This window comes from Littorina saxatilis, unplaced genomic scaffold (genome assembly GCF_037325665.1).
Source record: "Littorina saxatilis isolate snail1 unplaced genomic scaffold, US_GU_Lsax_2.0 SUPER_12_unloc_1, whole genome shotgun sequence".
NCBI lineage: Eukaryota > Metazoa > Mollusca > Gastropoda > Littorinimorpha > Littorinidae > Littorina > Littorina saxatilis.
Window position 1 is genome coordinate 47,089 of NW_027125699.1, and position 13,047 is coordinate 60,135.

The 13,047-nt window shown below is 45.2% G+C and overlaps 1 protein-coding gene across 3 annotated transcripts in view; it reads right to left on the reverse strand.

Annotated features, from left to right (window-relative positions):
• Nucleotides 1-6: 6 nt before the first annotated feature.
• The window catches only part of LOC138954157 (uncharacterized), a 37,506-nt gene continuing 24,465 nt past the window's right edge, over nucleotides 7-13,047 (reverse strand). For 2 of the 3 annotated variants that reach the window (XM_070326061.1, XM_070326060.1), the window contains exons 3-8: nucleotides 5,898-6,032; nucleotides 4,861-5,493; nucleotides 3,429-3,610; nucleotides 2,522-3,037; nucleotides 1,490-1,857; nucleotides 7-885 (exon numbers count right to left, since the gene is read on the reverse strand). In XM_070326061.1, the coding sequence (XP_070182162.1) occupies nucleotides 476-885; nucleotides 1,490-1,857; nucleotides 2,522-3,037; nucleotides 3,429-3,610; nucleotides 4,861-5,493; nucleotides 5,898-6,032 (2,244 nt within the window). In that variant the 3' untranslated portion in view covers nucleotides 7-475. The remainder of the gene's footprint in view (nucleotides 886-1,489; nucleotides 1,858-2,521; nucleotides 3,038-3,428; nucleotides 3,611-4,860; nucleotides 5,494-5,897; nucleotides 6,033-13,047) is intronic. The other variant, XM_070326062.1, reaches the window with a different exon arrangement.

Genomic DNA, 13,047 nt, shown 5'->3' on the forward strand with positions numbered 1-13,047 from the left:
TCTCTATGTCCCTAGAACATTTACTGTCTGTCCGTGACGTCATTTCTTGATGACGCTATTTATAAATGAAATTATGCGCTTGTCAGTGAAGAACAAGCGATGTGTTGAGTGAATTAATTTTATTCTCCGTATTTTAAAACGATAAAAATGTCACTCGGGTTGTTGTTGTCGGTGTCGGTGGTGATGGTGGCGGATGATGGTGGATGTCGTGGTAGAGGATGATGTTGTCGTCGTCGTAGTTGTCAGAGAGCGGCAGGTTGTAAGGACAGGTATTGCTGAGTTTCAGTAAATTGATTTGATAAAATGTTGATTTTCAGTTTAACGGTTGTTGTTGTTGTTGTTGTTGTTGTTGTTGTTGTTGTTGTTGTTGTTGTTGTTGTTAGACATCGCTGGACGTTGCGGGATGTATAGTCGAGACAGGTGGTGGTGGTGGCGGTGACGAGATGTGGGTGTCACTCAGTGTCGCTGTCGCTGTCTATGTCCTAACATCCTTCACCCAGATCACCTGGGCCGTGGACCGCGACATGGATCTCAGGCGGCCGGTACCGTCAGCATCATCTAACACACTGTCCAGGTAGACGACGACGTGTCTCTCCAAGCCCCATACTGTCTTCTCATTGGCCACCGTCACCGCCTCGTCTCGACCCCTACCTGCCGCTCTCTGTGTGGGACCTGACGTCATTTCAGCCAGTTGTCTAACGGCCTCTGTGTCGTTATGAGCCACCTTACGGGTGGGGACGCCGCGTGACTCGAGGCCCCGGATGAAGGGTGCTGGTGACAAGATGTCACCATCCGCTGTGTCTGTGTCACAGTACATGTAACCCAGCACAAAGACGTCGCTGAAGGTGAGGCCGCCCTGCCCGTGGGGAGCGTTGTCTTGGCAACCTGAAACATCACACACACCGTCAACATTACATCGTCGTTGTGTAAGACACATCCACACCGACTGCAACAACAACAACAACACCACCAACAACAACAACAACGACGACGACACCATCACCAGCAACAACAACCACGACACAAACAACAACGACGACCCATGTCTAACTTCCGCACCAACACCGGCTACAGCAACACGTGAACAGAGACTACAACTACATCAGCAGCACCACAACCACCTGGAAATAGGAAAAACAATTTTATATTATTCAGTGTTCCACACCTCACCTTGGCAGACTTGTGACGATATTATGTAACGACGTCACAGTAAATGACGTAAATACCAACATTCCTTGTAAGTTTAATGACGTCATTGAAATGTTGTACACCAACCTGACTGACACTTACTGCATTGCGAGAGAGAGAGAGAGAGAGAGAGAGAGAGAGAGAGAGAGAGAGAGAGAGAGAGAGAGAGAGAGATGTACAGACCGGCAGACGGACAGACAGACAGACAGGCGGACAGACAGACAGGCGGACAGACAGACAGGCGGACAGACAGACAGACAGACAGACAGACAGACAGACAGACAGACAGAGGTGTACTGACCGACACGAAGATCTCGCAGCATGTCTGCCACCAGCTCCCCGCACCGTGCACACCGCCATGTATAGCGACCCTCATGTCCCTGTCTGTCACCGCGGTACCCATCACCATAGTGATCAACCGTCAGGACAGGTGGGCCGTCGCACGGTGCGGACACTGGCGGCCTGGTGTAGGCCGGGACCGTTCCTTCCTTCATATCGTCAGCCTGCTCCACCTCTCTCACCACAGCAGGTGGACTTCTCAGGGGCTGCGTCAGGTAGCGGACGTGACGCTTCATGTCGGCAGGTACATCTAGCTTAACGCCTGCTGCCCACAGGGTGAACCTGACGTGTCGTTGTTTTAACGCCCGGTAGATCTCTGCGATGACGTCACTGTAACAGAACAGACAGGTGTGTCAGTGTTTATAAACAAAACAGACAGGTGTGTTATAGTTATCACACACCTATTGTTTTAACGCAGTGTAGATCTTCGTAATGACGTCACAGCAACAGAACGGACAGGTGTGTCAGTGCATGATTACACCTGAAATTACGAAACTGATTAAAACAAAACAAAAACGCCTGGCAAAAAGGAAGTCACAAAGATTGCTGTTCAGGATAAGAATCACAGTGAACCTGAAATACAATGACGCAATGATTAATAATGACGTAAACAGAATGACGTTATTTCGCTCCACTCTTCGTTACCTTGACCAAGTTTTTCCAATGGCAGACAAAGAAAGGGTGGCGCCTGATCAGACAGGTTGATGACATCACTGATCAGTACACACCGCCGTGACAGTTGCTGAATTCACATTCTACATCTAATAAACATGTCCCAGTCTATTATTCAAACTTGAAAATAAAGAGCCATTACTTCCACATAAATCTTCCGAATTTTTTGGCCAAAAGCACACGAATTACCTGGTCATAGAAAAGGTGTGAATGTAATAACATTTGTGAATTATCAGACTTCCTTCCAACAAACACGACCACACCGGCCAACACAAGAGTGACAGGAGGCAGTGTTAGATTCAGTGTTCAGCGTCATTCTTACCACTCAGCCTCATCGGCCAGGATGTGCACGCGTCCGTGTGTCTGTGCGTGTTGACACAGCTTCTCCAATTTATTCTTGCCTTCCTCTGTCCAGTGATACTGTCCTTCGTCGTCTTCCTCCAGTACATCCGCCATGTTGACGAGCTGCACACTGCCGGCTCCCTGTCCGGCCGTCTCTCTCACCTGATGACGCACAAGGTAAGCAGCAGCAGCGCCATCATCACTCGTCTGAAGAACGAAGACTGTGGCGCAGCCCTTCCTCAGCAGAAACAAACCTTTTATTATCAAGACTATGCTTTTTGAAGTGCCCGTCGGGCCCCAGAGGATTCTCACGTCGACGTCGTAGTCGTCTGGCGGCTCCTCCAAGACTTGAAACTGCTGCGGGAACAAAGCTATACATGTCATTGGTCGACCATGCTCCATTCCAACAGCGTGAACAAGATGGCCCTGGGTCCACAGCTGTAGTCGTGGCTGTCTGCTGAGGAATAGCTCAATCGTTGTCAGTGGTATGGAGAATCTGTCAGCATACACATTTACACACATTATTAGGTATATATCACACACACCACACACACAGGCACAACACACACACACACACACACACACACACCCACACACACACACATACACACACACACAAACACACACATGCACCAACACACATGCAACGTGTAAATGTAAGCGAAAGGTTATGCAAAAATACACATCTGAAAGAGAGAGAGAGAGAGAGAGAGAGAGAGAGAGAGAGAGAGAGAGAGAGAGAGAGAGAGAGAGAGAGGAGGGGGGGGGGGGGGGGAGGGGTCGGCAGAAAGAAAGAAAGAAAGATAGATGACGTTAGGCCAAGTAATTATAAACGTGCGTGCGTGCGCTTCACCGATATGATAGTTGATACAGCTATGCAACAGTACCTGGCAACCAACTGTGTGTAGGTAGCTGTATCCATGGCATGGTCCCCGCCCTCATTCCGTTCCAAGCTTGCCCTCCACCACGCGTCGAGCCTTGTCTGGTCAGCCATGTCGTCCTCACAAAGACACACCTGGCTGACATTCCGACCTGACTCGACGCTGAGGCCTTCCTGCAACTCCTGTAACTGAGGTCAACACACACGGACTGTAAACAATGCGGGAAATGGCACAAGGGGTGGTTTAATACACGATGCACACAAAGACAGTGTAACATTACCTGAGTTGGAAATCTCTTCATTCCTGCTTTAGTGTTTACCAGCCTAAAAGACAACTTTCTGGACAAAAGCAAACCATCTTTTCGGAAAAGAGTTTCCCGTTTGTGGTGACTCGCATTAGGCTACGCAAAGTACAATTAAGTGACGTCGTTTTCGCGACAAAAAAAATGACGTCTACTATTCCAGGTCACTGTTCTTAGAGCTCCAGTGAAAAATAAAAAGCAAATGCTTTTTCGAATCGCCTTCGTCTTGTCCCACAACAATGTAACCCGCCACCCCCACACCTTTTAGGACCCCCCTCCCCCATGGAAGACTCCCGCCACCACCCCTCCCACAAGAGTCCCTCCCTTATACAACCACCCCCTTTATGCCCGACCTCCCCCAATAAGATCCTTTTTGTTTTAAAGATTGTTTGTTCATAACCTCTGTGAGCTAACCCACATTTAAGACTTTACCCCAATAAAAAACAAAACAATATAAAATACTTCTTTCACTTTCAGCTTCATAAATTAAATGTTCAAGAGAAACGTTGGCATCAGAATAATCGACCAAAACTTGATCAAAAGTGTGACCTGTAATATTCCAGATATGTTCAGTGGTGATTATCTTGTCCAGCAAACATGTCCGTGCTATTACTGTGAACATTTACGAAACAAGCTACATTTTGGTCATGTCTGCTGATTAATAACACCTACAATTGTGGGAAATGTGGAGGCTTTGTTTCCAAAATATCTGAAACAAAACTCAACTTAAAAAGTTGAAGAGCATGACCCCGCTGTGACCCCAACATTTGACGAAGGTCAATCGAATCGGGGTCAAATCGGAAGATTATCACATACCAGAAGTCTGAAAATGTTTAAAGGTCTAGCTTCAAAATCATTCCAGATAATCTGAACGTTAATTTTTTTGATCGGACATACGGACGGACACTGCACACAGTGTGTGGACTAAGAGCATAGCGCTATGAACTAGCCCTTACTTTACGTTGGTGAACAAAGCTCTGTCAATCTCTCTCTCTCTCTCTCTCTCTCTCTCTCTCTCTCTCTCTCTCTCTCTCTCTCTCTCTCTCTCTCTCTCTCTCTCTCTCTCTGTCTCTACTTCTCTCCTGCGTGCGTCTGTTTTTGCGTGTGTGAGCGAGTGTAGGTCAAGGGTTAACTTACATCGCTCATGTTTTCCAGCACCTCCTGCAGACAGCGTCTCGTTGTGTCGGGCAGGACAATGGCCTGGTGGAGGGCTGGCTGTGTGACCAGGTCACCCAGAACAGAGCGCCTCACAACATCTCTGGCTTGCTTCAGGTACGCAGCGGCCTTCTTTAGTTCTTCTTGAACTGCAAGGGGGTCGTCTTCTGTCTGAGGTATGATTGCCGCCATCATTATCCCACGCTCGCGATGTATGACGAGCAGGTCAACAAAGTCCTCCTTCAGGTTCAACGGCTCTGCTTTGACGCTTTTCGTGTTCCTGGCGGCTGCACCAGTATAGATGCTTTGGGTATCAGCACCATATACACCAAGTTTAGCTTGAGTCAGAATTACCATAATTTCATTTTCCCTCGCGGCTTTGTCCTTTATCTGATTCATGCAGTGGTGGACATTTTTCAGCACTCTGTCTATGCGGACAGTGTCCCTGACCTCTCTACTCTCATCTATGTCTATTTGTTGCTGTGTTTTCAGTACCGGGATTCTCTCACCTTCTCCGGTATATGCCATTTTCTCATGCACAGTGTCCATGTGAGCCGGGGGGATTATGTATGATTCGCTCTCAAGGTGAGGGAACCAGGCGTTGAGAAACTCTCTCTGGAATCCAAGACATGATGATGTACTGTCTGCTCACTTCTAGTATCATTCACAACCTACGTCAACTATGAAGACAGTGAAAATACAGACACCAAATAGGGACGTATGTCTGATTGGTGGTTCACACAATATTTGCCTACAACACAGCAGATAAGTGTTAGAAAATAAGTAGCTCTATGATGTAAATTCAAAATGAAAAACAAAAACAAAGAAAACAACAACAACAACAACAACAACAACAACAACAACACCAGCAACAACAACAACAACAACAACAACAACAACAACAACAACACAAAAAGAGTAAAACTAATGATAATTCACCTTATTCATTCTAAACATAACTTCAAGTCTTACAATATGAGATTTCGCTGTGTGTTTTTTTTTTTCTAAGATGAATTTACCTCATGGTCTGACAACCTTAACACTTGGTCCTCTGATTCCTGTGATCTTGCCATCAAGGGCGGGGCAGGACAGGCAGCCTGGTTCCCCGGTGACCCAGAGGTACTGCACGGCGGAGCACATTCCACAGCCGGTCCCTGTGTGATGTGCATGATATAACCGTTACTTCTGTCATAGCACTGTTCATATACATATATGTAATGATCATGATATTACTGTGCACATGTCATTTCTGTCCTAGCACTGTTCATATATGTACTATGTATGATATTACCGTCACTTCTGTCATAGCGATGTTCATATGTGTGGTTTGCATGATATGACCGTCACTTCTGTCATAGCGATATTCATATGTGTGGTTTGCATGATATGACTGTCACTTCTGCCATAGCGATGTTCATTAGTGTGGTTTCTATGATAGTAAAGTCCCTTCTGTCATAGCGATGTTCATATGTGTGGTTTGCATGATATTACAGTCACTTCTGTCATAGCGATGTTCATATGTGTGGTTTGCATGATATTACAGTCACTTCTGTCATAGCGATGTTCATATGTGTGGTTTGAATGCTATTACAGTCACTTCTGTCATAGCGCTGTTCATAATAATGAGTGGTGTGCATGCTATTGCAGTCACTTCTGTCATAGCGTTGTTTTAGATAGTGTGACTCACCTTATTGTCATGCGATAGTATGTGGACGTGTTTCCTCACATGGTACTCAGAAAAAATGTTCAAACATTATTTTATTTTCCTGTGCGTGTGTGGGCCAAAACGCCCATGTACACCCATGGTTTAGCACGAAGAGGATTGTATGTGCTTGACCCTATGTTGCGTCGGCCATATAATTATACTCTACTCTGTGTCGTGGGATGCATGCTGGGTATTTTCATGTTTCTATAATTCCCCGACATGGATTTCAGGATCTTTACCATTTTTACCTGGTTTTGTGCCACGAAATGGGGGAGGGGGGGGGGGAGATCGGAACATCTCATCTCTTTATCAAGCAGGTGGCGGGGTTACAAACACTCAACCATCAAGTTGGCTGTTGTGATCGTCATCAGTGAGGAATGTTCAGTCTATTTGCATGTATCGACACTGACACGCACAATGCTTGTATACGACCCCCAACACATTGACAGATTAGATCGGCCGTGTAGGAGCTGAGGGGGAGGGGAGGGGGAGGGGAGACAGAGATAGACAGACAGAGATAGACAGACAGAGATAGACAGACAGAGATAGACAGACACAGACAGACAGACAGACAGAGATAGACAGGCATAGATAGACAGACAGATATAGACAGACAGATATAGACAGACAGATATAGACAGACAGAGATAGACAGACAGAGATAGACAGACAGAGATAGACAGACAGAGATAGATAGACAGAGATAGACAGACAGAGATAGACAGACAGAGATAGACAGACAGAGATAGACAGACAGAGATAGACAGACAGAGAAAGACAGACAGATAGACAGAGACAGACAGACAGACAGACAGACAGAGAAAGACAGACAGAGATAAACAGACAGAGATAGACAGGCAGAGATAGACAGACAGATAGACAGACAGAGATAGACAGACAGACAGAGAAAGACAGAGATAGACAGACAGAGATGGGTTGGTTGGCTGGTTATTGTTTGTGTATTTAATGTGACAACAACCTGTGGCAATCACGGTGAAAGTGAAGACGGTTCTAAAAACCGCATGTCTTGTAACACTTCTTGTCACATCTTGTTCAAAGCCTTAATCTCCTGTAAACATGTAAACCTGTGAAAGTATTCATTCTTATTCTTTCTTTCCCATTTGACAAAGTACTTTTGGGGGCTTACTGATTTGTCTATTTAGTGTAAGGGAAGGAACTGTGCTTGTTTTTGACCAATGGAATGTCAGGATTACTTTCCCTTTGATTGTCAGGAAGTCAGGAATCAGTGTTTTAGAACTCTCAGGAATGTTGTGTCTTAGTCAATTTAGAAAGGAATTAGTGACAAAAGATTATTTAAAGTACGTGAATGTTGTTTTGTTTAATGAGTTTTTAGGCTTAGCTGTTTTATTTTTAAAGAAGTCAGTTATAATTATTAACAGCACTTTTTGGTTTCATAAGTACTTGTTTATTGGCAACATAAGATAGTCATAGAATGCAAAGAACCATGTGGTCATCTTGAATAATGGAGAAGATTATTCATTGAAAGAAACTGAAGTGACATGATGAAATAGGTATTGTATTATGAACATATAGTTGTACAAGATGTATTTTCAGAATTAGATGATACAACATATAGTTTTTGGCTCACGTAAGTGTAGCCTATGCGATCGTAACTTTGTCTGTCTGTGCGTGTGTGTGTGTGTGTGTGTGTGTGTGTGTGTGATAGAAACTTTAACATTTCCGAGTCTATGGATAAAGCTCGCATTTTTATAAGAAGATTACGTCTCGGTCAAAAGTGTTTGACGTGTGTGATAGAAACTTTAACATTTGAAGACGTCACATTATGACGTAAGAGGGTTAGACGTCACGCAAAGGAATTACTGAAAGTCTCGGTCATTGTTATTGTGAGCGAGACTAGTTGGCAGATCCAGTGTCTCGCTTTCTTGCACAGTTTCACCTATATGCTTACTGTGTGTGTGTGTGTGTATGTGTGACGGAGTGATTGAGTTTGTGTTACCGTTTGTCGATTTCTTACGTGAGCCTTGAAAGCTTCGCCTCTTGTTGTATTTGTTTAGGATTTTGGTTTGAAGATTAACATTTTTGCATTTTAGAAGTAAACCGAAGATCTCTTTTCATTGTGTAATGTCAGTGAATAAAATGTGGAACACCAAACATACTTTTCTGTTGCATTGTGTGGATCGTGAAAATAGTTAAACGTAAAAGGTTACCTCACCCATACCCTCGGACAAATTTGCTGACACATTTACTTTGAGTCTTAGCAGGTTTACAAACAATTGGAGAGAGAGACGTCTGAAGTCTGAAGCCTTGGGCATGGGCCCTTTTCATGGAGATGAGCACATGTCTACACTGTTCAGTGTCCCCTGTTGTCGTGAGAATGTACGTGCTGTATGTCTACACTGTTCAGTGTCCCCTGTTGTCGTGAGAATGTACGTGCTGTATGTCTACACTGTTCAGTGTCCCCTGTTGTCGTGAGAATGTACGTGCTGTATGTCTACACTGTTCAGTGTCCTCTGTTGTCGTGAGAATGTACGTGCTGTATGTCTACACTGTTCAGTGTCCTCTGTTGTCGTGAGAATGTACGTGCTGTATGTTTACACTGTTCAGTGTCCTCTGTTGTCATAAGAATGTACGTGCTGTATGTCTACACTGTTCAGTGTCCCCTGTTGTCGTGAGCATCATAGTGTACGTGCTGTATGTCTACACTGTTCAGTGACCTCTGTTGTCGTGAGCATCATAGTATACGTGCTGTATGTCTACACTGTTCAGTGTCCCCTGCTGTCGTGAGAATGTACGTGATGTATGTCTACACTGTTCAGTGTCCTCTGTTGTCGTGAGAATGTACGTGCTTGTATGTCTACACTGTTCACTGAGTGTCCCCTGTTGTCGTGAGAATGTACATGCTGTATGTCTACACTGTTCAGTGACTTCTGTTGTCGTGAAAATGTACGTGCTGTAAGTCTACACTGTTCAGTGACCTCTGTTCTCGTGAGAATGTACGTGCTGTATGTCTACACTGTTCAGTGAACTCTGTTGTCGTGAGAATGTACGTGCTGTATGTCTACACTGTTCAGTGAATTCTGTTGTCGTGAGAATGTACGTGCTGTATGTCTACACTGTTCAGTGTCCCCTGTTGTCGTGAGAGTGTACGTGCTGTATGTGTACACTGTTCAGTGTCCCCTGTTGTTGTGAGAATGTACGTGCTGTATGTCTACACTGTTCAGTGTCCCCTGTTGTCGTGAGAATGTACGTTTTGTATGTCTACACTGTTTAGTGTCCTCTGTTGTCGTGAGAATGTACGTGTTGTATGTCTACACTGTTTAGTGACCTCTGTTGTCGTGAGAATGTACGTGCTGTATGGCTACACTGTTTAGTGACCTCTGTTGTAGTGAGAATGTACGTACTGTATGTCTACACTGTTCAGTGACCCCTGTTGTCGTGAGAATGTACGTGCTGTATGGCTACACTGTTTAGTGACCTCTGTTGTCGTGAGAATGTACGTGCTGTATGTCTACACTGTTCAGTGTCCTCTGTTGTCGTGAGAATGTACGTGCTGTATGTCTACACTGTTCAGTGACCTCTGTTGTCGTGAGAATGTACGTGCTGTATGTCTACACTGTTCACTGAGTGTCCCCTGTTGTCGTGAGAATGTACATGCTGTATGTCTACACTGTTCAGTGACCTCTGTTGTCGTGAGAATGTACGTGCTGTATGTCTACACTGTTCAGTGACCTCTGTTGTCGTGAGAATGTACGCGCTGTATGTCTACACTGTTTAGTGACCTCTGTTGTCGTGAGAATGTACGTGCTGTATGTCTTCACTGTTCAGTGACCTCTGTTGTCGTGAGAAAGTACGTGCTGTATGTCTACACCGTTCAGTGACCTCTGTTTTCGTGAGAATGTACGTGCTGTATGTCTACACTGTTCAGTGTCCCCTGTTGTCGTGAGAATGTACGTGCTGTATGTCTACACTGTTCAGTGTCCCCTGTTGTCGTGAGAATGTACGTGCTGTATGTCTACACTGTTCAGTGTCCCCTGTTGTCGTGAGAATTTACGTGCTGTATGTCTACACTGTTCACTGAGTGTCCCCTGTTGTCGTGAGAATGTACATGCTGCATGTCTACACTGTCCAGTGTCTTCTGTTGTCGTGAGCATGGACGTGCTGTATGTCTACACTGTTCAGTGTCCCCTGTTGTCGTGAGAATGTACGTGCTGTATGTCTACACTGTTCATTGTCCCCTGTTGTCGTGAGAATGTACGTGCTGTATGTCTACACTGTTCAGTGTCCCCTGTTGTCGTGAGAATGTACGTGCTGTATGTGTACACTGTTCAGTGTCCCCTGTTGTCGTGAGCATGTACGTGCACTATGTCCGTACACTGTTCAGTGTCCTCTGTTGTCGTGATAATGTGCGTGTTGTATGTCTACACTGTTTAGCGTCATCTGTTTTCGTGAGAATGTACGTGCTGTATGTCTACACTGTTCAGTGTCCTCTGTTGTTGTGAGAATGTACGTGCTGTATGTCTACACTGTTCAGTGACCTCTGTTGTCGTGAGAATGTACGTGCTGTATGTCTACACTGTTTAGTGACCTCTGTTGTCGTGAGAATGTACGTGCTGTATGTCTACACTGTTCAGTGTCCTCTGTTGTCGTGAGAATGTACGTGCTGTATGTCTACACTGTTCAGTGTCCTCTGTTGTCGTGAGAATGTACGTGCTGTATGTCTACACTGTTCAGTGTCCTCTGTTGTCGTGAGAATGTACGTGCTGTATGTCTACACTGTTCAGTGTCCTCTGTTGTCGTGAGAATGTACGTGCTGTATGTCTACACTGTTCAGTGTCCCCTGTTGTCGTGAGAATGTACGTGCTGTATGACTACACTGTTGAGTGTCCTCTTTTGTCGTGAGAATGTACGTGCTGTATGTTTACACTGTTCAGTGTCCTCTGTTGTCGTGAGAATGTACGTGCTCTATGTCTACACTGTTCAGTGTCCCCTGATGTCGTGAGCATGTACGTGCTGTATGTCTACACTGTTCAGTGTCCCTTGTTGTCGTGAGAATGTACGTGCTGTATGTCTACACTGATCAGTGTCCCCTGTTGTCGTGAGAATGTACGTGCTGTATACCTACACTGTTCAGTGTCCTCGGTTGTCGTGAGAATGTACGTGCTGTATGTCTACACTGTTTAGTGACCTCTGTTGTCGTGAGAATGTACGTGCTGTATGTCTACACTGTTCAGTGTCCCCTGTTGTCGTGAGAATGTACGTGCTGTATGTCTACACTGTTCAGTGACCTCTGTTGTCGTGAGAATGTACGTGCTGTATGTCTACACTGTTCAGTGTCCTCTGTTGTCGTGAGAATGTACGTGCTGTATGTCTACACTGTTCAGTGTCCTCTGTTGTCGTGAGAATGTACGTGCTGTATGTCTACACTGTTCAGTGACCTCTGTTGTCGTGAGAATGTACGTGCTGTATGTCTACACTGTTCAGTGACCCCTGTTGTCGTGAGAATGTACGTGCTGTATGGCTACACTGTTTAGTGACCTCTGTTGTCGTGAGAATGTACGTACTGTATGTCTACACTGTTCAGTGACCCCTGTTGTCGTGAGAATGTACGTGCTGTATGTCTACACTGTTCAGTGTCCTCTGTTGTCGTGAGAATGTACATGCTGTATGTCTACACTGTTCAGTGTCCCCTGTTGTCGTGAGAATGTACGTGCTGTATGTCTACACTGTTTAGTGACCTCTGTTGTCGTGAGAATGTACGTGCTGTATGTCTACACTGTTCAGTGTCCCCTGTTGTCGTGAGAATGTACGTGCTGTATGTCTACACTGTTCAGTGACCTCTGTTGTCGTGAGAATGTACGTGCTGTATGTCTACACTGTTCAGTGTCCCCTGTTGTCGTGAGAATGTACGTGCTGTATGTCTACACTGTTCAGTGTCCCCTGTTGTCGTGAGAATGTACGTGCTGTATGTCTACACTGTTCAGTGTCCCTGTTGTCGTGAGAATGTACGTGCTGTATGTCTACACTGTTCAGTGTCCTCTGTTGTCGTGAGAATGTACGTGCTGTATGTCTACACTGTTCAGTGACCTCTGTTGTCGTGAGAATGTACGTGCTGTATGTCTACACTGTTCAGTGACCTCTGTTGTCGTGAGAATGTACGTGCTGTATGTCTACACTGTTCAGTGTCCTCTGTTGTCGTGAGAATGTACGTGCTGTATGTCTACACTGTTTAGTGACCTCTGTTGTCGTGAGAATGTACGTGCTGTATGTCTACACTGTTCAGTGTCCTCTGTTGTCGTGAGAATGTACGTGCTGTATGTCTACACTGTTTAGTGACCTCTGTTGTCGTGAGAATGTACGTGCTGTATGTCTACACTGTTCACTGAGTGTCCCCTGTTGTCGTGAGAATGTACATGCTGTATGTCTACACTGTTCAGTGACCTCTGTTGTCGTGAAAATGTACGTGCTGTAAGTCTACACTGTTC